The sequence below is a fragment of the Phasianus colchicus genome, chromosome 2 (assembly GCF_987193195.1).
Source record: "Phasianus colchicus chromosome 2, bPhaCol1.hap1.1, whole genome shotgun sequence".
Classification (NCBI taxonomy): Eukaryota; Metazoa; Chordata; class Aves; order Galliformes; family Phasianidae; genus Phasianus; species Phasianus colchicus.
Window position 1 is genome coordinate 88,926,864 of NC_143437.1, and position 27,180 is coordinate 88,954,043.

At 41.4% G+C, this 27,180-nt stretch overlaps 1 protein-coding gene across 1 annotated transcript in view; it reads left to right on the top strand.

Annotated features, from left to right (window-relative positions):
- The first annotated feature begins 4,557 nt into the window (after positions 1 to 4,557).
- Positions 4,558 to 27,180, top strand: part of CSMD1 (CUB and Sushi multiple domains 1) — a 1,018,930-nt gene continuing 996,307 nt past the window's right edge. Inside the window, exon 1 of the mRNA XM_031611018.2 lies at positions 4,558 to 4,660. Coding sequence (XP_031466878.1) covers positions 4,594 to 4,660 — 67 coding nt within the window. The 5' untranslated portion in view covers positions 4,558 to 4,593. The remainder of the gene's footprint in view (positions 4,661 to 27,180) is intronic.

The window sequence follows — 27,180 nt, forward strand, 5'->3', positions numbered from 1 at the left end:
TCAGACCAATGTCTCCTCACAATCAAACTTCCATTCTGCTATCCCAGTAATAGCAGTATCTTTCCATATCTGACAAAAGTAGACTTGCCCTTCCCATATTTATGAGGACTGTTGCCAAAAAAGGATTGTTTCCTGAGCTATTCTTTGCCTCCCTCCACTGGTTCTTTCTTCTCTCTTCCATGTGATAGGAACTACTGCTTAGCACTCTGAAAGCTTTCTAACACTCTCACATTTTATTCAGTGTCAAGATACTGTCTTGCTTGTTTGTTTAGAACATAATGCAAGCTACTTTTACTCCACTGTTAATAGTTTGCTTTAAACTTCCACCCTTGCACATCTCATGCTTTGCAGGATCTCCTTACACACAACTTAGATCAAACAAGTAAATAAAAAGTCTGGCTATTTTCCTGGAACAGCTTCAACAAAGTTTCATTTTCCTCTGTTAACCCTTAAAAAACACATGGTTGAACAACTGTACCTAAACAGATGTCCTTGGTGTTGTCTCCTACAGGCACCCTGAATGCAAGCACCTACTAATCCCACCTTTCCTTGAACACAGAAATATCCATCAGAAGTCTCATCTGCCTAACATCAACTATTAATATTACCTAAAGGATGGATGAGCTCAGTGTAGGTGTTTAGCCAAGAAACTGTGCTGAAGCCTGTCCCCAGAGAGACAGGTAGTGCTTCAGTGTATTCTAAAGCAGATAGCACAGGTCTCCCCCCACAGCCTCACCAACTGTTTCCCCTCAGTTAGGCGCTCCAGAGGGAATATAATGCAGTAGAGCAATTAATTTAGCCCCAGGGGTCCTCTTGAACAAGAGTACAGTAGTAGCCCCAATTGTTGACTAATGCTACCTTGACATGTCCTGCCTGTCAGTCCATAAAACACTTCCTTTTTTACAAAAATTTCTTGTTCTTTTCAGTGGTTTCCAGCTTGGAAGACTTTTGATACTTACATTTATTGGTCTGTGCTGGTACAGTGTATAAAGTAACGATGTAGCTCATGTAGAGGTAGTAATCATAATTGTCAATCTTACAAGATAAATTTCAAGTATGGATAGAACGTTACCACAAAAAAGAAAGTAGAATCATATCTGAATCTCAGAAACAAATTTTCCAACCTAGTTGGTGAGTGACATAGCATCTTTTTTATTTCTTACGATGTAACAAACTGGGGCTCAGAACGTATGTACATGTACAAGTTTTCCATTGTTCTAGTTTGAAGAATATATTAGGACAGAAAAGATCATGAAATGTTTCAAGTCTGAAAATAGCTATCAAAAGGAGAATGTGCTAAGTGAGAGCATTCAGAACATTACTCTGTTTTTGCTAGCAACTAAAGAGCATGTATAACAAACAAAACAAAAACAAAAAACTTGCAACCATCAACATTTTGATGAAGTTTCCCTGGAGTTGACCTGCTAGCCCTAGATCAGTGTTCCACTGAAGGCTCTTTATAAAGATTTTTTTTTTCCAGCATACTATTTTGAATTTCAAGCTTTCAGATTCTTAAACTTGAGACTTCACAATAACCTTCTGGTGCAAAGCTGCTGCCTTCTGTCTCAGATGGTGAGAACTAAGTCTGTTTATGGGTTCCCCCAAGCATCCGTTTTTAATCAGTATATGACGTGTCCTCAGCTCTGTTCCAAACCAGTAGCTCTGCTTAGATATGCACGGATATTCCTGCACCACACAGCAAGATGTTTCTTCTTCCCAGAAAGCAACAACATAGAAAATCAAATTCAAAATTATTAATGTAAAAAGCTGAAAAATGAAAAGGGGAAATCTAACATTTCAGACCTTTTTATATATGGCACAGGAAAGCAAAAGGACAAGCTCTCAATTAAAAATAAATCCCTGTCAAGTTCCCTTTAAATCACTCCGATTAGTACAAACAGTCTTGACATATACACTCCCCCACACTGTCTATAGGGAATAGAGAGAAATATTGCCTCTGTTCAAACTCATAAATTTGGGGATTTTATGGAACTACGTTAGGTGCTTAAAATACAATAGAGAGATTACAGTCATTAGGTTAGATCAGCTGCTGTAATTACTGTGTTTAGGTAATGCAGGAGTCAGGGTGGCAGAGCTCCTCCACCCAGAGTGCAAAGCCTCAGATGCACAGCCATCGTTGGGTTCTGTGGGGTTTGGCAAAGCTGCTGGGACCCACAGGGGTTGGGAAAGTCATAGTGACTCTACCTGAATCTTCTTGGAGCCTGAGGCAGCAGCCAGTGATCTGTGCTGTCTTGTTTATCAGGGTAAGGCAAAAATGCAGGGGACAAGGGATAATGTGCTGAAGGCCGACATTTACCTATATGGCTTACTGTTATAGGATGTGAGGAAGGAGAGAAGGGATTCTTTTGTAGTGACAGTGACTGTGGTGCACGGCTATTTGGCCTTATCTGTGTGCTGCGATGGGAAGAAATTACTGCCTGTTTAACTCCATAAAGAAGGCACCTGTTCCCAAAAGCCCAGAAAATCCTCAGAAGAATGGCAAGCCTCGGGAAACAGTAAATCTAACAAGGATGAGCCAACACACTGTATCACTGGATACTGGAGCTTCTGTAGACTGTGCTGTGAGAAGGGTTAAACAGTAGCTCCTCAGCTTCAGAGAGCAACAAACCATACAAGCATTTGTTTGCAGCTAGACCCTGACCCATGCATGGAAGGGGGTTTATGACTTTGTAACTGTTCCAGCACAACAGACAATATGATGAAATGAAAGTGAGAAGCATGACCTGCGCTTGGACCCGCTGCAGCAGCAGTAGAAGAATCTCTGCAAAAATGTAATTCTCAGATTAGTGCAGGCCAGAAATGAAGAATCCCAATTTAAGGTTAGTGACCTCTCTGGTTTACATTGTTCCCTGGGGATCATTACGACTTCTCCTTGCCCCTGATCAGAGGTAAATGAGAGGTGTGTACAGAGAGCAGCACTGATGGGGGAACTGTGCAGCATTCCGGCTGTGTGGTGCCGGTACGAACACCTATCAGCGTAGCATCACTGTCACAAATGCCAACTTGAGTCCCGAGGCATTGCTAAAACACGAATCTATGGCCCCGTCCATGCCGTGAAAGTGCTCTGGTCCCACTTGGAGCTGATGGGAGGCTCGGGGAAGGGGAGGAAGAGGAGGAGCGGCAAAAGGGAGGAAGGGGCGGCCACGAGATGGCAGCAGTGCCACGTCTATTTCGGCAGCTCGCCGGGCCCGAAGGGCTTTTTTGACTGAGAACCGCAACGTTTAACCATAAATACAGGCTTATTACAAAGTCAGCCTACCTCGTTCAGGGCCCGTTCACCACCTTCTTGAAACTCACAATGAGAAAACAACTTTGCGTATTTTACCATGAAAGAAAAATCTCATCATAAGTGAACATTTACAACCCTGAAACTAGCTTTCCAAATGTATTTGTGGCTCTTTCCTTCCTCTGAGCCTTTGTATTTTAATTACAGAGACAGGTGAGTGTGAATTATGCCATTAGGCCCAGTGTGTGGTGGTGGTGGCAACCTCTGTGACTTCAAATGGTTCACCACGAGGTCCTGCAGCTTTCTGCACCCATTCCACAAGCTCATGGAACCAACATCATGGGTTTGGAGTGGTGCTGGAGAAGTCACTGTCCGGTGCTGCTATGTACTGGGATGGGTTGGTTTGGAGGGTTTAATATTTTGAATGGTTACTTAATGGCAGAAATTTCTCTTGGCCACAGGAGCCGTTGGGCATGGCGAGGTAATGGCAAAGCTGTGCTCCTAAGGAGAGAGCTGAACTGGCTCCTCACCTTTCCTTAGGAAGTGCACCTCGCTCTGATGAGCAACTTGGACGTGAGCAGCCGAGCACGTTGGGACACGAAAGCCTCCGTCCTTCCATTACGGGGACTGAGTTCGAAGGGATCCCCACCCCAATGCGCCTAACACCCGCACACTCGCCCGGGATGCCCGAGGAGCTGTGGATGCGGCGGAACGCCCGGGGGGCTGTGGGCAGCAGTGGGGTTGAAGGAGCTTTGGTCCCCGGAAGCCCGCGGGGGGCAACGGCAGCCCCGAGGTCTCGTGGGGCGGCTGCGGGTTCGGCTGCGCATCGCCGGCCCCTTCCCCTCTCCGTGGGAAGTGATGGTTGAGTCCGGCGGCGACGGCGGCTCCTCGCGCGGCTGGCAGCCCCTCCGCCGCGCTGCCTGCGCCGCGCTCTGTTCGATCCCTCCCTCTCCCCTCCTCCTCCTCCTCCTCTCCCTCGCTCTCCCCGCAGCCTTCTCCCATCGCCGCCGCCGCCCGGTTCTCCCCTCCGGCGGCCGTGGCTGCCGCGCTGCCCGCCGCGCCGGGCGCGCCTCCCCTCCCCTCCCCTGGGCGGGCGGCGGGCCGGCGGCGCCGGGGCTCCGCGGGCGCCGAGCGGGGCTGATGCTGCGGGCAGCGCGCAGGCAGCCGCCCGCGCAGTCCTGCAGGAGGCGCCGGGAGCCGCGCCGCCGCTCCCCGCCTCTCCTCGCCCCGCGGTGCTGAGCCGGCGCCGTCCGCAGCCCCGCCGCCGCTCCGAGGACGCGGTCGCAGCCCAGGAGAGCCGCCGGGGGTTCCGTGCGAGCGCGGGTGCGTGTGGAATAACCGCAGACATGACTGCGTGGAGGAAATTCGAGGCTTTGCTGGTTTTCTGCGCGGGGATCCTCGCTGCGGCTCAGGGTAAGATTTGGGTTTCTTGCATTAGGGGCTGGATTCATGCAAGCTGTGCTCACGGCTTTACCCCTCAGCTCAGCTCAGGTCGGCTCGGCTCGGTTCGGCTCGGCTCAGCCGCTCGCATGAGCTCTCTTTCACCGCGCTCCGTTCTGCGCTCCCAGCCACCGGCTCCCAGATCCCCGGCTCCTTCCCCCTGCTCCCCGTCCCTTCCTCTCGCCGTCCCCCGTCTCCCCGAGAGCTCTCTGCCTGCCGGCCGCTCCCCGCGGAGACCCTCAGCCCCGGGAGCCGGGCAGCAGCCGCCTCTGCGCCGCGAGTGGAGCTGCGCGCATCAGCTCCTGGGCAGCTCCGGAGTTTGCCAACACTTCGCTCTCCACACATGCCCGGGCGGCACTCGCCACCGTGCGAAGAGAGACAGTCCCCGGGCCGGCAAGTTGGGCTTTCTCTCTCCGTCGCCCCGCTTTTACCCAGCTCGGGGGGAGCGCAGAGTGGGTGTCGCGCAGAGCCGCCCCCGGCCGTCCCCACTACCCCCGAGTTCTGGGACTGTGGGGGTGTGCGGGGTCGGGGTCCCCCCGCATGCCGACGGGAGAGGGCTCCGGGCCGCGCGGCGTCTCCCACCCCCGTCTGGGGTCCTCCTTAAAATCAATGCGGGGAGGGAGGGGAAACGAGGGTGGGGGTGACGGCAGAGAACTGGGTTACACAACTTCGGGGTTGGCCTCAGCCCCATCGCTACCTCAGCGCTGGAGACAACAACTTCCCCGCTCGGTATTCACTTCGCCTCTCTTTAGCCCCGTGCGGGTGCGGATGCGCGTGTGAGGGCGCGGGCGGCGCATCCCGCAGCGGCACCGTCCCCGCAGCCCTCCCCTCCGCCTCCGGGAGGACGGTGCGTTCCCCCGCGCTCTGCGCTGCGTGCGGCTCCCTTACCCCATCCGCGGCGCTTCGCGTCGTCCCCACCATTTTATTTTTCGTCGCTGCTTTTAGCACTGTTACGCTTTATTCGCACCGTGCTGGGGTGGGGGGTGGGTAGGACGCCTGGCGAGGGGCGAGGCTGCAGCCTTACCCCCGGGGCCGCGATTCCCGGGCAGCGCCGCAGCCGGGTCCGGTCCGGAGCCGCGTCTCCTCCCGAACCCCGCCGCTGCCTCCGCTTTCCGCCCGCTGTTCCCTCGCGAGGTGCCCCCGCATGGTCCGGGGGGGGCCACATTCGGTGTCAGCGCTGTGTCCGAACTTCGGCTCCAGGTCTCCCCCCGACCCCGCCGCCCCGGGACGCGCTGCAGCGGGCCGACACCCGCGGCTCATTTGTTAAATACACTGTGGCTGGTTCTGTCGTTTGACATTTAAGTGTTTTCTTTTCATGGCTGACAGCACATATGAAAAGCTGGAGGCTGGATCATGGTTATTCAGCGGAGATCCGACGTGTTTTGCTTACATACAAAGGCTTTGCCAGGAACATTTGGGCACTGCCTCCGATGCCGCTCTGCAGAATGTAATTATACAGCGCTTAATGTGGAGCAGCAATACACCTACTTAAGGGCTACAAACTGACTTAATATTGAAGTCAAACAACAGGTAGAAGGGGAACCAGCGGGGACATTTGACATAATTCTTTCCCATTTACCTTCCCAGGCAATTGAGCACAGGTATCTATATTTAGTCAAATGTAATCCTGAGGCTGAAATTGCATTTATAGTTTAGAGAGTGAAAGAACTTCTTCCCTGGGAACACGGAGAGCCTTGGCTTCCCAGAGCACACACTGCTTTAAAGAATTGGTCCCTAGGACTCCCTGTTTACTGTCCCCTCAGTAATTGGATAATTCCTTAGGGGCTGCAATAGGAAATCACATGGGCTTTGGTTTGTTTGGAGATTTTGTGATTTAAAAAAAGCAATGAAGTACTGTTTCTGGAGGTGTTGCCACACATTTTATCTGTCAGCATAGGGGAGGTGGGCTGATTTCCACAGTGTTCCTCACCATGAAACCAAATACAAACCCTCTGCTGCTGTGCAGTTGTCTGTAACTTTTTAAAGGAATAAGAAAGGATGAAAATGAACATACGTCATCGTTCCTTGTGGTAGATCCGAGGCGCAGCTCTATGGGTATTTCCATGGTGGCGTTTTGTCTGAGTATTTTGGAAAGCCAAAGACAGGTTCAGGGGGAACCTTCCCTGTCTGTTACACTTCAGAAATCACTAGGAATCAAGCTGGGGTGCTGTGCAGGAGCCCCATGCCTGGAGCTGCCCCATGGAGCAGTGATGCTCTGCACAGCAGCAGCAGACGCTCAGCTCTGCACTCAGATGGCCATGTGTGTAGAGCCATTTGCTAATTGTAATGGGCTATATCCTTGCAAAAGCAAACATAAAAACTCGTGATGTACTTGAAACACCAGATATGGCAATGCCATTTTTGGTAAAAACAAAAACAAAAACAAACTACCAAACTGCTGGGGAGGAAATGATAGATTTAGACTGAACTCAGACTGAAATTCAAGATTAATGATTAAAATATCTTTCTGCTTTGATCTGAGATCTGCTGTTTTCAGTAGAGGAATACGTATTGCTTCATATGTTCTCTTGTCCCAGTGTATAGTTTTGAGATCATTTCCAGGGCTTGCTCCGATATCCAGTGACAGCACCTCAATCGCCACCTAATTGCTTCTGACAAAATGTGCATAAGGCTTTATTTCCTGGTGCAACTTCAGAGGTATCATTCAGATTAATGGAAATAGCAAAAGAAACACATTTCTGTCTGAAATCAAATCTGCGCAGTGGAAGGACTCCCACATCTATAGCTTAGCATTCTGTTGTGGTTGTCTTTTCTTTTTTTTTTAAGAAATAAAAAACAAAACATTTTATGTACCTTCTGTTTGCTGCTCTCACTTTGTCAAAATAATTGCATCACGCAAAGTTACCACTATGTTTAAGGCCTCCTCTTGTTGAACTGAGAATGTTTCTCTCTTTTAAAGTCATGTATTTTCTCTCTCTCTCCAAAGCAGTGCTTCTCACACTGTGAAGCCGCTCTCTCTAGAGAGGCTCCATTCCTTTCCAGGGAAGGCTGAAGCAATTTGAGTGAAAATGAGCTGGGAAAAAACAAACAAACAAAAGCTGGGTGTTGGATACCCACTGCACTACTCTGTGCTCTGTGGGTGCCTTCTCCACCCCAGCTCCAGAGCAGTGAGGAAATGACCATGGAAAGGCAGAAAGCAGCAGCCAGCTCTGGTCACATCTGTAGTATTGCATGGAGATATACATACAACATACTTAACTCTGTATAAGAATGGAAAATTTGAATACAATACAGTGCAGAACATGGCAGTTCAACTAGGATTCCCCAAGCAGTTCATTCTCAGAAGCCATCTGTGAGACCTGGCATCCCTCTGTCCACCAACACGGGGTTCCCAGCAGGTGGAGCAGGGCATGGTGTGAGCAGTTGCTGGTGATGCGAGGCCATGCAGGCAGCAGCATGTGTAGATGCAGTGAGGTCTGTGAGGGCACTTCAGCATCTTCAGTGGTCTGTAGATAGAGGAAGCATGATGTGAGCTTTTTCTTGTTTATTCTAGTGACTGTCACTCTCATGGCCTTTTACAGAAACATGTGTGATTTTGATCAGGTGTGGATGTTTTGAGTTTTAGGGGAAGAAGTAGAGTACTTTTCTTTCCTTTTAGTCTTTTTTTTTTTTTTTTTTTTTTAATTTTCTATACAGACACAAAATCCAGCTCTTCATCTCTGTTACTCATTGTACGGTACTATCATTGTTTATGCATTGATACACACACATTTTTACAAGTTATGTATAGGACTTTGGCCCCAGTACTACTTACAGACATTAAAGCTTCAGCCTCATTGACTTAGGAACAGTCTGAAACTGAGTCAGTGTTTGAAACAGAAATCAGTACATTCAGGGTGTATCGTGCTCCCCAGAAGGTCTGAGATACCTCAGGGACCACCGATTCCAACTTTTGGAAGCCATGCCACTTGCACACCTCCACACTGACATTGCTCTCACAGCCTTTCCTGTTCTCACAGTAACTGCTGAGTGGTGTGACCGTATAAAGAAAACTTCCAGTGACTTTAGGGATACGACTTAATTCGTTTTGCTCGGATCCCTACTGACCCACTGTGTCTCTGAAAATGTTGACATTATTCTGCTGGTGAACAGCTGTGAGTGTGCGTGGAGCTCCCACAGGTGCCCCATGGTGCTGGGCTTTCTGCCACCGGCAGGGGTTGCAGCGCTGAAAGAGGAACTGCTGCTTGAGCTGAGGCGCTGAAGCAGTAGCAGAAGTATTGGATGTGAGTTCTGATAAAACTTGAGCATGCGGCTGGCTTTCAGTCAGGGTCCCTGATTCAGAAGCTGGCCTCTAGCTGTCCATGTGGCTGCAAAATTAAGGAGATTCAAATTAGCTCAATTGAACGCTCTTCCAATTTCTCAGTGGGCAAAGAATGAGAATCATATGGAAATTCTCCTAATGCGTGTGAATCACTTTCTTCTGCTTAGATACTTTACTTTTCTATGTCAGATGCAGTTTCCTTTAAGCCATTTTTATCAACCAGTAACTTTTGAAATAGGGAAAAATGTCATCGATGCCTGAGGAAAGCTGCGAGATGCTACTTTGTCCTCACACATCTTTGTTCTGGCTGGATGAAAGATTTCATTCAGCTCTATGACACTTCTATCACATTCAAGAAAATCTACGCTGTATTTGTTATCTGTATTTCTCTACAGAATAACTGCTTAAACAAATTACTTGGATTATTGCTGGTGTTATATTGACACACAAAGGCAACATTCATCAGTTGCCTGCATTTAGTAATTGAACAGTAAATGGAGACATGCATGCAATGAAAACTCTTACAAGAGTAATACTGCATCTTATTGCCAATAACAAGTCTGACTTGCTTAGAGAGAAACATTTCGTTCTGCATTTCTTAGTCATTAAAAAAGAGAGAGAGAGAGAAAACGACAACAGTTTCTTGCAATTTTTACCTGGAGGGCACATTCAGTTAACAGATATAATCACTACTGATAATTAATCAGAATTCCTCTTAATGAATCAGAATATCATCAATGATTGGACTTTATCAAAAGTTAAGCAAAAAAATCGCAATTCTTTGCAATTATAGTGAAGTTCTAATTTCCAATACAAAAATAAATCACCTTTTGTTGCAACTTTATTATTGTTAGATTCTTCATTTTATCAATACATTAGTGTATATGGTATTGAAATGGTAATTCCACCTCTTTCAACGTCATTTTGAGGTCATCTCTGACCTTAGGAAAACTTACCTTTGGACAGTAACGAGGGCTCTATCCTGCTGCAGTTGAAATTGAAATTCCTATTGATTTTGGCAATATTTAGATCATCCACTGCTGAAATTGTTGGTGCTCCAAATAAGGCAGATGCAGCAGATACTGCAGATGAGCAGTGGATCCAGATCCCATTTGATGTGAGCTCTGGTGGCCGAGCACTTCTCACAGTGTTTACACTGTGACCGACAAAGGAAAATTGGATGAATCCAAGCTGTCAATATTGCTGGTATTAAAAGCTTTATTTATTTATGAGAATATTTTGGTTTTAAGCAAGATCTCCAGTATCTCCAAGTATGGATTAATCTGTTCCTTGCCTTGCTTCCTCTTTTTGTTTTCCAATGTTTTCTTTTTTCTTTTTTTTTCCTTTAAGAAATTATGGAGAACAATGTACAGAGAAGCCTGTATCATTTTAGTCTTTGGATGTTTTATGTCTTTCCTACAGTATCCCATGGATACTGAAGTACAGAATCATGTTCTGTATTCATGTCTCCATTGTACAGTGGCTTTTCGAAAGAAACATTTGCAGCTCTGCAGCTGACAGAGAGCTGAATAAATAATAATGAATAAAACGATGTGTGCAGTGTTTGTTTTGCAAAGTGTTGCATCACATTTTGTCAGCATTTTAAAAATACCTTTTGCAGCACCTTCACTTCTTACTCAGTTTCAAGGTGATAGCTTTTTCATGCAAATCTTGCAAAACATAAAATATTTCGTATTTCTTTTCTGTCCTCCTTGTTTTTAACATATAAATATATTTCAACACCTGAGTTTGTTGTTGTTGTTGTTTTTATTTTTAATTGAAATGTACTTACAGTTCTGTTGTTTGCAGCAGGTCTTTGGTTGAGGGCAAATCTGGGGCTGGTAAGGTTTCTTTTTCTCATCCTGTGGTTTTCAGATCTAACGTAGCCGAGGTATAACACTTCATAAATTATGATTTTCTTTCTTTGACCTGTGTTACTTCACTGTCATCTTCACAGAGAGAATGCAAATATTCAGACTTCTTGCACAGCTGCTGAAACATCAACACTGCAGCTCACTGGGAACCAAAGTGCAGCCAGCACTGGGCTGTGTGTGACGCTCAGGTCCAAGGGTGGGCCTCAACACACTGGAGGTCACAAACAGGATGTTTTTTGTACACTGGTCCAGCTGTGGGTTGGATTTCAAGCATCTTCACTGCTCCTGCAATGCCCACTTCTGAAATGGACAGGGGAGCTTGACTCTCTTTGCAGAGAGTATCCAACATACGTGTTAGAGAACTTAAGCTCTGAGCACTGGTTTGGGCTGGAACTTGCATTTTAGGAGTGCCCCAGGGCTCAGCCTGACCTTATGATGTACACAACATGGATCCACGGGAACCAAGATCCAGCGACCTGCTTTGTGCAGTGCAGCTAAAAGTGCACAACCAGGAGTTATGTTGCCAAGGAGCAAGCTGCCAGATGTTGCAGGAATCCGAGATCGAGGAATCTGCCTTGCGCTCAAAGGAGTGCAGGTGCCAGTGACAATGAGAAATCAGGACAGAGAGATGCTTCTCAAGGCAGTACTTAAGAAAGTAAACAGCAAGTAAACCCATTGTTGCTATTTGTCCAGCCTGTAAAGGTTCCTGTACAACAGTGAAATTTTCAAAGGGGTCATTTTAATGGAATTAAAACAAAAGCATAGAGTTTCACTTAATTTCAGGCTAATTTTCTATGCTTCTGGTTGAGAAACCAGTAGTCATGACGAATCTCTCTGTTCTCACTCATGTCTGTGGGATATCAATGCAGAATCTGACTGCTTCCAAGTGACTAAGTATACTGTTTTAGCTTTGCCCCAGCAGCCAGATTCTCTATTGGCATCCTGCTGATATTTCTTATAATACATGGATTGAGTCATGCCAAGCATCTGGGGGGAAAAAGCTGTTTTGTCATTCACTTTAAGAACCTCTGTACAATCAAGCAACTGCTAATATCGAAGTCATTGACCCTCTGCATTTGTAGACATCTCTCTTGAGAAATGAAATTGATTTTCTTTATCTCAGCACATAAATATCCCCAGCACACACCTTGACCCATTGTTTGCAATGTCTCTCACACTACAAAATGTAATGTTAATAGATTTCTAAAAGTCAGCGGTGCAGCCATAGTAGCATTTTTACAGTGGGGTGTACCTGTCCATATCTAACTTTTTTCTGTATGAAACCTTTATAGGGAAGGCTTTATTATGATATTTAATTGAAATACATATGAACACTGACATTTTCCTTCCCCCACCTCCACCCCCCAGATACATAATGTAGTTAAAATAGTGTTTATAAAGCATTCTGCTGCAGAACTAGTTAGCTCCTATAAACACTAGTCCTCATTTGGACAGTTTGTGTTGCTTATGTATTGGATTCTGACCAGCTTCTGACCTGATAGAAAGGTGGGGGAACTCACACACATGCACAAAAAAGTAAATCTTATTAACCTTTCTGGTCTTGGAGTCTGACCTTTACTAGAGCCACATATCACAGAGAGACCTTGCATTAAAACAGGGATGCCAGAACAAATCTAATAATGATAAAGAGAATTTGAGTTCCTAGTCATTAATATGAAATGCAAATAATCACAGAAACATCTTTTGTATTGGAGATGAGTGGTACCTCAAAATCTCTGACCTAGCTGAAGTGTATCTCAGTCCACTTGTTTTCACCAATAGTATAACTTGTTTCTGAGAAGAGATCAACCTTTAATTGCTTTCTTTAGCAACATCTAGTAAACAGGCTGATAGCATGGAGATGATCTCTGCAAACAGCAAAGAAGAATTTCTTCAACTCATGTTGCCATGACAATTTAGATTTTTCCTGTCAACTCTTGAGAAGCTTCAAAGTCCTTTCTTTAAAGCAGTAATTCAGGGAATATTTTGGAAAATCAAGTTGCTCTCTTTTTCAGTTTTAGTATCATTTAGCCCAGTAAAGGGCCTGCCTGGTCCAGTGGATTTTAAGATCTACAAACAGGAACTAGTCTAAGAAATATAACATTTAAATCCCCTCCATGGATCTCAGCTGATTTACATCAGCAGAGAAGCTGACTTCAGATGTGTTATCGAGTGATTTAGATTTCATTTATTAGTGATGTGATAATATGAAATTGGCATCACAGAAACAATAACAGATAATGAAGAGTGGATAGGCCAGCTTGTAATTGTCATTCTGATCTTAGTGACAATATACTGTCTTGCAGCTATTTTGAGGAAATTAGATTAGAGAGGAATTATAGAATAAAAAAGGACTAACCATTTTATTTATTTTACAGTTCCAATTATAGCATTAGTTCAGTGAATGAGGAACATAATCAAAAGACTGTTGTCTTAAATTGCTTAAATTACTATTTAAGATACTTCCCATATAAAATATGTTGCTAATAAACAAACTGAACTTCCCCTTTTTATTACTATTATTTTTATGTTTATCTCACATTAAATTAATTGTTTTGAAAATAAACAAAACTAGTCCAACTTACATTAATCTACTTCTCATGGAAGTAATTTATTGACCGAAGGAGGTATTTCATTGGTTGCTGTTAGCAATGAGGAAAACATGGTAAAAGAATAAAGCAAATAAAGCAAAATGCTGCTGCTTCCACTGGGTAAATAAGTTTATCTCTAGTGAAGACAAGAAAAGTACCTCAGTAGTAGTTTTCTTTTTAAGATGTTTCTGGCAGATGATGGCAACTGAGTTGGTGTAGTTTGTTTACTTCTTTTCCAATGGATTTGAGATGAGTCATATCACATTAGAAGGAAAATTGAGAAGTTGTGTCAAAGTAAGTTCAGTTTTCCTCTTTAAAAAAAAAAATATATATATATATATATATATGTATAACAAAATCATTAGTTTTTATTAAATTGAGTTTCCTAATTGCTTGTTTTAGGGTTGGTTCTCATTTTGCCCATAAATCCAAGGTTCTTGTGCTAGAAATTGTATATTCACATCTTTCATTTCTGTCTGTCAGAGAGGGGGACTAAGTTACGACCTCCTTTCAGATAGTTTCGTACATCTTTTTTGAAGTAGTAACTAGTTCACTATCAAGCTACTTAGAGAATCATAGAGAATCATAGAATCATAGAATGTCCTGAGTTGAAAAGGACCTCAAAGATCATCTAGTTTCAACCCCTCTGCTATGTGCAGGGTCACCAACCAGCAGACCAGGCTGCCCAGAGCCACATCCAGCCTGGCCTTGAATGCCTCCGAGGATGGGGCATCCACAGCCTCCCTGGGCAATCTCCAATGCTTCACCACCCTCTTGAGTGAAAAACTTCCTCCTAATATCTAAACTATCCATCTCCTGTCTTAGTTAAAATGATTCCCCCTTGTCTCATTGGACTACTTCGGACCACAATAATTCAACCTCTATGAGCATGGCTATTTTTTGAAAGTGTTTCTATCCCATTCCTTCAGAGTGGGAGTTGATTAAGAACTACAGGATGGGACCTCAAGACTTTGTGTTGCAGAGAAATCTTTATTTCTGTTTTACTTCGTAACTGTCTTTTTCACTGCACTTTACTGATAATACAGTGTATTCACAGTGTTAAAGTGGTACTTACCTATATGAATTTTTGATAAAGATACAGACTTCTGGATGGCATACACTTATGATACATCTCATCATACCCATTCCACATGAAAAACAACACTTTTTTTCTGAAATATCTGATGGAAGATATCCATTTGTTGAATAAAAGAACATGTATGTACCGAACCATTAAAGCACCTGTCTGAGCTTGTTTTACCTCAAAACCAAATTTCAATTTAAGTTCAAAGAGACTGGAAAGGGGGCAGAAGGTAGTGTTTATTGTCGAGAGTCTAGATTTGCAGATATCTTTATTCTTACTTTATTTTCAGAAATGCTGAGTACCTGCAGTTCCCACTGTTTTAAGAAAAGACTGCAGATCTCAGCATTTTGTACTTAATTTTACACTCAGAATCACCATAATCTGAAGGTAATATGGTGCCATAAAAAGAATGGATTTACAACAGCGTACAGCATTAACTTCTGTTGTCTTCCAGGTAGTATCTGAATTAAGTCAAGTTTCCCAACAATAATTCCCTAGAATTGTATTATTTCTTTAGCAATAAGAATTTCTCAAGTGAAGTTGTGGTTTGTTTTTCGTTAAAGCTGTTGTACTTAAGCAATTCTGTGCCTACAAAAACCCTAGATCTGATGTACCCAGGAACAAAATGTTTGTGATTGCAGAGCAAATGTTAAAAGCAGCAGCAAATAAAAATTTGGAGTGAAGCCAACTCATAGACTATTGGCTGTATTGGTTAATGGAGGCTGTTGTCTTGGCCCCAAATTAAAACCAATCAGTTCCACCTCCACTTTATTACCTATGCAAGTATTCATCATTTTATACACTCATCCCAAATTGATGGTAACTAATTGCAGTTCTTTGGGATTCCATTTGTCTTGCTAAGAAGCAGGCGGTTCATAAGGGATGATGCTGAACTTTACAGCTCTGGTGGAAAAAGGCTTCCCCTGTTTCAGCACATTAGGATAGGAACCAAGCTCCATTTGGTATTTTTGTGCATCTTTCTGCAGATCGTATTTGCAGGATGGATTGCTTTGTGCAAATGTTTTGAATGTACTTTGTCACACAGCATTGGTACATACAGCTTTGTAAAGCAGAAACATTTTGTGCAACAGTCTCAACAGCAGTCTGCTTCTCAAATGTACCCAGTGACACTGCTGTTGTCTAGGCACTCCCCAAAAAGAGTGATGTCCATAAGGATCACGTTCTCCCAAGGGGAAAAAATCAATTAAAAAAGAAACTACTCTTTGACACTGTAAAAATATTGTACTGCCTACTGTGAAAAAATAGGCTATAGCGATGACAGTGACTGTGTCAGGTGAAGGATGGGCATTCAGTGCAGGGGACAGCATGGGCAACTGATGGAAATAATTGTATTTCATTGACATGCTCTCCAGTAGTACCACTAAGTAAGATTATCTATCTCAAAAAAGAAGTTACATGTGAAAAAGCATGACAGCTTGTAATGGAGATTTCAGTCAGGATTATTTTTTTAAATAAATCCTTACTCTTGTCATATGATGTTCTCCATTCATCTGTTTTCTAAGATATTTGGTCTACTATTATAGTTATTTAAATAAGCGTATGTTATGCCAGGACATATTCTCATATTATGATTTATTCCTTTCTTTTCTGATAAATCCCAGCATATAAAGTCTCATTTCATTAAGTGTTGTATGAATATGGTGGAAAAGAAATGGACAGCATTGTGAAAGAAAACTGAACTTGGGGGAATGTTATTTCCAGCATGACCAGATCCAAACAATAAGATGTCTTCTGAAATTCAGCCCGCTGCAGCTTCACTCTGGGCATGTTGCTGAGCTGGTACATAGACTCTACACTGACATGCTGATAATAATGCTTTCATCTCACAGTGCTGGCAGAACTGGCACCATCAGATTCGCAACATTAAATACTATTTGTCTTTTGTTTCCTCTTACTGTTTCCTTAACGTTTTCCTTCTGCAGACCTTATCTTTCTTGTCACTCTATAATCTCTTCCTCTGCTGAAGGAATGTAAGATGCAGGATTTGTTGTGCTCCGTAGTGGCTATCTGACATTCACAGAAAGAAAAGCAGCCAGGGTCTGATCTGTGTTGACTTGTACACTCTGGGCAATGTGCAGAGCCTGAACAAAGCCACAGGGCATTCCTAAGTCCTGAAGAAGTAAGTCACAGACATAAACTGTGCCCAGATTGTGTGCAAGTCCCATGAATTTGCTTAAGTTTCAGTCTTTAAAAGAAGTTAAGGGTTTTTTGTTTGCTTGCTTTTGTTTGTTTGTTTTTTATTGGTAATCTTTCAGTCTTTAGGTTTCAGTATTTAAAAATGCAAAAAGCCACACATCAAATCAGATCAGAATATTCTCTCTCTGACAATGGTGATTAGCAAATGCATAGAAAACACGCAGGACAGAAGATATACAAACAACCTTCTATTTTAGCAGCCTCTGGTCAGTTTGGGGAAGTCTTAGCCAAAGGTTGCATCTATGTTCAACAGCCATCAACAAATTTAAACTTCACAAAACTCTTCTTGAACCTATTCATAATTCAGAATACCACACTATTTTCTGACAATCTGCTTTACAATTTAATTCCTGCTGTGCAGAAAAGCACTGCATTTTGCTTGTTTTGAAGCTTCTACCTCCTCATTTCCTTGAGTGCTTCCAGCTATTTGGAAATGTTTCACCCCACTTAGAACTTTGGGTCTAATGAATAGGAAAGGGTGATGTGGATGTCTAAATTATATATTTTTCCCAACTACACCTAAAAGTTCCATCTGGATATTGATGTTTGGCTGACTCCAAGTAATACTAAAGGTATGATTCCCAAATGCATTTCCCATAATTTTTAATGGTAATGATTTTGTAGTCAATGTTGCTGATGCACTTAAAAGAATAATAGCCTGCATTTCAGTGCAAACAGCTGCTTTTCTTTATCCTACCTTCTTATTACCTAGATTTATTCTCATCAATGACATTTTGATTATTTGCTTTCCAATAGATAGCAAAGGCAGTACACCATGATCGTCTAAATAGCAATGACATTTAACACTTTTTGCTTTATGAGATATTTCTGGAGTGACAGAAGAGAAAATGCTTAGCAAATTTAGTCCCGATAAGGACTTTTTACAGCAAACTGGCTGGTTGGTGATCTGCTCTCCCACCGACTTTGACTTCCATGGAGTGTATTAGTAGCTCATTAGCAATATAAAATACACTGTACAGAAGCTTCATTTTACATTCGTGCCATAATTTGCCCTCTGTGGTTTAGCAGTCCACCTCAGTTGTATCAGTGGTCACAAGACACCTTCACGATGTTTTCTTTCTGGTAAAAACTGGTGCAAGTTGAGAGAAACTCTAATGATGGGATCTGGTGAAGGATTTGATTTCTGAGGAAATCAGGTAATGCAATGGTCAGGCTGTCTCTGGAAAACATTGCAAAATCCTTCTTGGGAAAGGTTTGGGAAGAGGCTTATTGTACTGACATACCAGAAACAGTGTCATTCTTCATTCTTGTACCTCATTCTTCTACCTCAACAGCTAGATTTAGAACAAATATCCAAAAATTAAAAAAGGACATTGTAAATTTTGCCCCTAATTAGAGGTTTTTCTTAATCCTAAAAAACATGCAAGATATTCTGTGTTCTGCAATTATTATGTTTCTGGTTTTAGTTCGTCACTATCTGGAAGAGAATTGTTTCTTTTGTTTTCTAAGACAGAAGCCTTCCTACAAGTGTGTAAGCTGGCTGTGTGTTGTACAGATTCTGCTTTCTCCCTTTATTCTGACTCCTCTTCCTCTAAGGAGTGTTTGTAGAAAAGCAGACATTATCAGTGTAATAAAATCAAACCAAAACAACACAAATAAATGTGTTTTAAAAAAGTATTACAGTAACTTGAGGCAGAAGAAAACAGAATTTCATTAATGTTAGCAAATCTCCCATTACTGATCTTGTTCTTTCTTTCTGAAAAACTCTTTCATTTCCATAAAAGAGAAATTTCTGAATATTTCTTGATAGTCTATTCATGAAAAGAAGACATTAATTCTTCCTGTCCATGCAAACAAAAACATTTTTTTAGCTTTAGAGAGCTGATCAGAAGACAGATTTTAGAGAAATGACTGGAAAAGGAATGACTGGAAAAGGATATAATGTATCTGATGTGCTGCAATTTAAATGAGACGAGGGAATGTTTGAGAGCCATTTTCACGGGATAACAAAACTTTTTTAAAGCAAGGTGCTTTTTTTTTTTTTTTTTTTTTTTTCCTTTTTCCTCTGCTTGGTTAGAATCAAACATTTATTAAAATGTAAGAATACTTTATGATAAAGAGCAGATTGAGTTTACGGATAGTTGCTGTGTTTAATTAGAAAGTAATTATTCATTTTATGTCTCAGTGGTTTAATGAAGACATAGGTCATTTGTAAACAACAGTGTAATCATTTGTTTATAAGGTAAACTTGTCTCTTTTAAAAATTACTCTCTTTAAAGTATGAAAAAGGGCTCTATTAAATACCTCAACTGCTTTTATTGAAGGATCAGGTGTTCTGTGCAGTTGATTTTGTGAGTTAGCACAATGGTGTTTCTTCAAAGAAGATTATGGAAAGAGATTTTGTTGATAAGCTATAACATTGCTTAGATTGGTGGGTAGCTAATCTCTCAATATCTGTCTTTTCTTCTTTCTGCCTAGAATCACCTTTGGTTATTATAACAATATATACCTGAAAATATCAGATATAGCATTGTAATATGTAGGTAGAGAATACAAATGTACGTCTGGAAATTTCAGACAATAAATACCTGCTGATTATACTAATGCAACATAATATAACTTATTAATTCAAGAGCTAGATCTAAGATGTGTCAAACTCTTCATTTCCTATTTAATTTCATGGATGTTGAGGACACTCAGAGCTAAATAAACACACAGAAGAATTTAAGCATCAAGATTTCCCTTTATTGTGAAGATATTTACATCTAATACTTAGATTACTGCATTACCACTCAGTAGCTATGTTAACTGCAGAAGCACCCAGATTTAACACGCCTTTTTCTTTCATTAGAAAATTTTTGTTAGGCTAAAATTGCATACCTGAGCATTCCCAGAATGCTTGTGTCTTATACATGTGTAGTACTTCTGCTGAAGTCACTGGAGTCTCCAATACAGCTGTTCTTCCATACGGATAAAACTATTATACTCTCCTTAATTGCACCTGCCAATTTGGGCCTTATATGAGATATTCATAATGTGGAACTACTGTCCTTTTATTTTCTCACAGTAGTGAGAGTAATATAACTGTTGGAGCACTTACCTTGATTATGGAAAACCTACATTCAGCTTCCTCAAAAAATTACTTTCTCATCCTTTTTTCAAGCATGTACTGCGATGCCTTAGGTTCTCCCCTGTTGGTTTTGTGATGGTTTCTTGTAAAAGTGTCCTTTGGAGGTAGAAGGTTTGGGTTTCAAACTTTACTTGAAGGAACTCCGTAGGAGTATTAAAAAAGCTGCTGAAACAGTACTTGGCCTCCTGCTGGTCTCCTCTTACACAGAGCGTTACTTGTCACATCAGTGATGAGTTGAATTTCTGTCTTGCTCGGTGAATATTCAGTAATTCTGTGAAAAATGGAACTGTAAGAGGCCAACCCAGAATGCTGCTCTGGAGTTCATTTGCCAGTAAACATGTAAAAGGTAGGTGCTGCAATATCTAATTGCAGCCCATTTGAAGGAATAACCAGAAGCTTTTATGACTGGGACATCAAGAATCATCAAGTTACACTCTTTGAAAAAAAAGCTACAGAATGTAACATAAATCTCACAAAGAAAGGTATGTATTATCACTGAGATTGACTTGCAGTTCATATTTATCTAAGATCTAATTTTTTTTTTTAAATTATTGCTTAGAGTTGCAACACCATTTGACTAATGAAGTATTTGCTACACCTCTACTGACATCATCAATGATATCAGAGAGTTTAGGAAATTTAGGCCTTGTCTTAAGGTGCCCAGTTACGATAGTAATGAATATAGTATAAATACATGTGTGTACTTGTGTCTGAGAGAGAGATAATTGCAGCCATTTGAATCTATTGTGGAGGTAGTTCCATGGTTACCTTCCATTATTCTTCAAGTTTTGTCCATTTTCCTAATCATGTAAAAAACATTTCCTTTGCTTTTAAATACAGGATTGACTGCAAGCTGCTGCCACACAGGAAGATATGTCTAAAATACTTCAACCCAACCCACTGAAATGCTGCAGCTTAAGCCTGTGTCCTTGAACTTAAACCAGGGAGTTCTGATATACAGGAGTGATGTGCTGGCAGTGTATTGCATTGCTTATCAGCTGCAACATTACATGGGTTTTCACCTCAAGGCACAAGGAGTCACGGTAATTGAGACTGGAGGTCACAGATGTGTAAATTTATCACAAAGTCCATTTCCCTCTGGAGACACACTGCATTTTGGCTCTTTGTAAGTGAAGGAGTGCATCTGGAACAGCTTTTGATAGCTATCCCAGCTTTCTAAGGAGAAGCCTGGAAAGCTCTTCCCCTTCTCCATAATTGCAAAGTGAACAAAATATTTTCAGTTTTACCACTCTCTATTGACAAGCGTACCTTACTCTCTTTTACTATGTGTAATAAAATACACACTCACAGAATAAAGAACAGTGTGAAAGAAGTATTTTTAGTAATTTTCACTTTCAAATCTAAATCTGGTTTTGAAAATATATTTTTGAACAGCTAGTGAGGGATCCAGAAGGACTGAAAGGCTATATTCTGTGAAATTAAGAACATATCTGTCTAGGAACAACTTTTGCCGCTGAACATAAGCAATAAAATCTTCTGTCTTCGAAAAAGATACAACAATCCAAGAAATTCTAGATGATTGGATTTAAGAAGGGTTGTGGGAAAAATTAAACTACCATAAGGAAGTGTGAAAGAACAGCTTGAAAATCAGTTTGATTAAGGATAACCAGCATAGATTCAGGCAGGGGAGGTCATGCTTAACTAACCTGCTGGAGTTCTTTGAAGATATTGCTGCCACTATAGATAAGGGGAATTCAGTAGATGCAGTCTACTCGTCAGCCTTTGACAAGGCACCACATCACAGATTAATGGCTAGGATGAATCATCATGAAGGCAAATAAATTGTTGGATGGAAAAAATAGTGAAAATGTAGGCCACAAAGGGAAAGCCTAGACAGAGTTTGCAAGGAATCAGTGTTAGGACCTCTGTTGTTCATGATTATGTACATCTGAATGCAAGTGATGGGATGAGAATTTGTAATGAGACTTATGGCTCATATGGGAACAAAAAAAAATGCAAAAAGCGCAGAGCAGTATGATCATATTAAAAAGGTATATATAACTAATATAAATTTGCTAGCAAAAAAAAAAAGTTATTAAAATACACAAAATTTAAGCTAGAATCATAAAACAATATTAGGAAATAGTCATTATATAAAACAACCATCTTATATACTGAGCAAGAAAAGAAATGGGGAATTACTGAAGAAATAAATTGAAGCCATCAGCCCAGGTCAAAGCAATATTTTAAAAGGTCAAAAAGATGTGAAGATGCTTTAGAAGACAGAAAGCATATCGAAGAAAGCAAAGAATGAAAGAATGGTGTTAGCTTACACAAAACCATAGCAAAAGTGTCTATAGGACATGGTCTACAATATTGCTAATAGTTGTTCAGGAAAATAATATTTCTTTCCTGAGATTCATTTTAAGGAAACAAAGGATATAAGGCTTCAACAGATGAATCGTGAAGAATATTAAAGAACTTTGGGTTGCTTGGGTTACATAAACGAGGTAAATATATGACATTTTTATTGTAGTAGGACCCAGGGTTTCAAGTCAAAATTAAGGTCCTATTGTGTTTATGCATGCAAATGGAAGACAGAACTTTCTTGTGCCAAGAAGCTTGTAATAAAACAATTACATAGACAAGGGAAAAAAACAACAACACATAAAAGACACAGTAATTTCTCCAAATAAGATTTGTGCCTGGACTGTGATTTGGGATTCTCATTTTATGAGCCTCGAATCTGTATTTTATATAACGAATTGCATTATTCTTTTATAGGTATAAGGATTATCGTTAATATAGGGTAGAAGACTTTGATGAATATCTTTGTATATGTGTTTTAGGTACACATACACATAAAGCAGAAACAGGAAACACTTACATTGCATTTGTACGGGTTTTAACCCGATCACTGATTATTCCACAGACCTATACTTAAATCTGGTAAAAGTTAGATTAAATTCTAAAGGGATCTTTGTATTATTTCCAAAATATCTGCACTCCAGTAAGAAATAAATATAATTTTTAAAAGGAAATAAATAATGTGCATAAGTAAACACAAAGATCATTTGCTTTTATGGGAGAAAAGTGAGGTAAGCAAGATGAAGTATAATTGATTGAATGGCTATTTATTAATTAAGACAGATTTCATCTCTTCCTGACTTTCTTATGCTTTGAGGTCTGCTAGGAAAGAAAAATATTCTCAGAAGATGAGCATTTTCCCCTAGTTATGGAAGGATTCTTTGCTGTATGACTCAGAGCTTTGAAGTTAATAAATTCAATCTTTTCTTTAAATATACATTCATTCCTTTAGCTAGGACTCTGTCCAAAAAGTGACATTGCAGCTAAAACACCAGTACCATGGTGCCTAACTTCCAAATATCTGCTCCCCAAATTTTAAACCAGAAGTCTGTGTGAAGCTTTACTTCTTGTGTGAGTATACCTAGACACCTTGAAATAGAATCTTAAATAGGCATGATCAAGGAGTATAGGGCAGCAGATTTGATGACTGCAACCCCCTTCCTTCACTCAAAGAGAAGAGTTTCACTCAGTCCTGTGAAAAGGAAATCTTTATTTCCTCCTAATCTCCACAACCTATCTTACAAGCAATCCTATTCTATTGCTAAGCCAAAAGACAAGCCATTCTTTAATTTTAAAAAATAATAACAAGATATTTGGAATATAATAATATCCTCTTCCACACTCTTCAATGCAATACAGTTATGCCTATGGCCCTCACTTTGCCACTACACCTGCATCTCTCAGTTTGGTGTAGAATGAAAAGGGGCTGCCTGTGGTAGCACTCCTTTATTAGCCAAAACAAAGACAGGCAACATTCGTAGACTCATATAATCATAGAATGGTTAGAATGCTTAGAAGGAACCTAAATACCATGCAGTTCCAACTGCCCTGATGTGGACAAGGCTGCCACCAACTACATCAGGCTGTCCATGGCGCCATCCAACCTGGCCTTGAACACCTCCAGGAACAGGACATCCTCTGGGCAACCTATGCCAGTGTCCTTTGATTCTCTTTAGTAAATCATTTCTACTTTTAGTAATGAATACCTTGCAAAGCTTACATGCAATTAATATGTCTATGCAACAGACAGCAAGAAGAACTTAATTTTGGATGAGGTGCTCAGGGACATGATTTAGCAGAGGTGCCGTGGTTTTATGATTTTTTTTTTTTTTTTGGTCAGTATTCCACATCATAACATCACGTAAAGCAGTGGGAGTTAAAGAGCTAATGTTCTGGTTCCATGGACTGCTGTTTCCAGGCTCTTGGTTCTCGGAGGGGGATTCCCCAGACTTGGCTCCTGGAGTGGGAAGGTGGAGCTCCTCACATGTCTGCAGACTCTTTCTTTGCTCCTGGCAGAAAGGCATGCAGTCCCTCTGCAGTCTATAGGGTAAGGCCTCGGTTTTGGACACTCTCTCATTTTGTTTAATATGTTGGCCTCAATTCCAATTGTGCTGTGTTGTACTGTGTTATCTTGCATTCTGACATCATGCTTAGTAAATAAACATTCCTCCTCACATTGTTGCTGCTGCTCTGTTTTTAAACCCATCTACTGTCTCCCTGTTCTTCCCCCTTCTCCCATCTCCTGGGACTGCCTCATTAGTCACAGGCCAGGCCACATCGACCTCTAAACTGTTGACACTTTCTTTTTTTCTCTCTTCCCTATTTTCCTGGGCTGGTGGACCTGTGGGCCTGCTGTCGCCCTGTCATGGACACAGATCTAGAGATAACTCTGTGATGGGAGTGTTGTTAGAGTTAAGGTAATATGGTTAGGTTGTGGTTGGATTTGATGATCTTTAAGGTCTTTTCCATTGTGAGCAATTCTGTGATTCTATGATTCAGGGTTGTTAATTCCTTGGTCAGGTATTCTCCTGTCTAACGGTGTCTGTACTTCTATTTTTCTTTATATATCTAGGCTCACATAATACACTCCTGGACTTTCAGTTCAAACAAGTCCCACTCAGTGCTAACTTTGCAATGGTAGCCTGAGTGAATGAAAATATTGTTTTCAAAGTGGCCTCAGTTTGGTGACAGTTCTGAATCAATTCATCTACAGTTGGATTTGCAGTCACTGTTGATGTATATACTGTGCACGGGGGGAAATGCTGGCTGAAGGGAGAGCATCTATGGGAACTTAGGTCAATGAGACATTTTCCTCTTGCATCAATCCTGTTCCAGCCTTACAGAGGGCACACTCCCATTAGGGTATGTTGTACTCAGATGAACACAATTCAAGACTGATATGGAGGAGTCAGGAGGGAACAATGGTATCCTAGTGATGTAGTGGAGTTTCCTGGAAAGTTTTGGGCTCTAACACATCTGTTGTTAGATTTAACTCCATCAGGGAACTGGGTACCACACAGGCTCCCACTCACCTGCAGTGGTGTGGTGGAGAGCACTGAAAAGGTAAAATTGTGAGAATTCATGGGTTGAGATACAGACAATTTAGTAAAGGAAAAGCCATGCATGTAAGCAGGGTGAAACAAGGAATTCATTTACTGCTTCTCATTTGCCAGCAGATGTTCCGCCACTTCCTGGAAAGAATGGCTCATCACACACAATGGTTTCATGTGGAGACAAATGTTATCTCTCTGAACATTGCCCTCTTCCTTCATTTCTCCAGCTTTTGTTGCTGAGTATGATGCTAGATGGTGTGGGGCATCTCTTTAACCAGTTTAGATCAGCTATCCTGGTTCTGTCCTCTCCCAGCTCCTTGCTGGCAGGGAAGTGCAAGAAGCAGAAAAGTCCTTGTCTCTGAGTATACCCTGCACAACAACAACTAAGTAATAAGTGTGTTATCAACACTATTTCCATCAAAATTCCAGAACACAGCATCATACAAGCATCTACAAAGAAAACTAGATTGATCTGAACCAAAACCTGAGCATCTTATAGAGATGTTTTTACATTTTTTATATGGAAGTCATTGGAAAAAAACACAAGCATCTGTGTTTCCAAGATGAGACAGAAATAGCTTTTAGGGTAATGATTTGGAGATTTCTGTTGCAGTTAAGCCCTACCTCTTCTGAGTGGCTTCCTAGTGGGCTCACATGTACAGGTAGTGAAAGATCTAACCTTGCAGCTAGGAAGAAGCCGGCTCAGGGTGCAAAGCAAGGCCTCACTGCCCCCCCAGAGGCAGTGCTGCCAGTCACAGCCGCACAATGCACTGAGGCCAGCAGCAAGGTCAGCAGTTGGGAAGGATGCTGGTGGGGATGCTGGTGGGGAGAAAACCAGCAGCCCCTCGCCTAACTCCTTCCTCCAGCCAGACCCTCCAGCCACCCTTCTCATTCCGCTTCTTCACCATTCAGATGTCCTATAGCAAATGCCAGAATAACTTAGAAGAAAACATGTAGATTTAAACCATATTTTTGTTGAACTGCTGGTTCTATTCTTCCTTCTCTGTTACAAGATACAGAGTTAGAGGGAGGTCTGCAGGTGTGATTTCTGTCAAAGTTAAGGGCCTGATTCTTATTAGCCCACTTTGATTTTATTTTCTCTATAAACACAGCAGGAGTTTTTGAAGTTATTTTTCTCAGGCATTAAGAAGTGCATTGTACATTTTCTGATTAGATAATGAGTAGTCTTTTTTTTTTTTTTTGAACCAGAAACGTTCCAGGTTAGCATTTTGCAGAACAGTTTTTATGAAACATTGACAGCAAAAGCTGTTTCTTGAAAAGAAGAAAATGAAAAGATTTACTTGATACAGGCTGTTATAACTGAGTAAAGAAGAGGCACACTATTTTCTATTTAGCATTTCTTTCTCTGTGTATTTACTCTGTTAACACTGAAGTCAAGCAAAAAAATGTTTCTTCCTTATAAGTGTCTTGAGAATATCACCTGTGGTAGACAGCTTATTAATCACACGCTGCTTAAAACACACAAGTTTAGATATCTGCTGGAGCTATATATAAAAACAGGCAAACAATTTTCAGGTCATGCTCCCAAACCATACTTACTTTAAAAAAAAAGTTGATAAATTGTTTACCCTAGAAGGACAGCATAAATTTTAAATCAGATTTTGAGTGAAGAAATATATTTTTTCTGTGGCAGTGTTGTTTTTTCCACTTAAAATACTTACAGAAATAAGTAGCTTAAAAAAATTTCAGATCCTAGTATTAATATACTTTATTTGGCAAAGTTTTAAAGTTTTAGTAGCTGATAAGCACAAAGATATCATCATAGATTTGTATACTGTCCAGAAGGTGATAGAATCTGACAGGAGTAGAGCATATCGAAATTCCCATAATTTTCAGAACATTGTTTATCACTGACAAGTATTTGCTGTGTGTTTTGCGTGGCCCACTCCAGATAGGAAGTTTGATTGCAGAAATGACTTGAATTAGTTCCAAATTGTCTCAGCAGTTTGTAT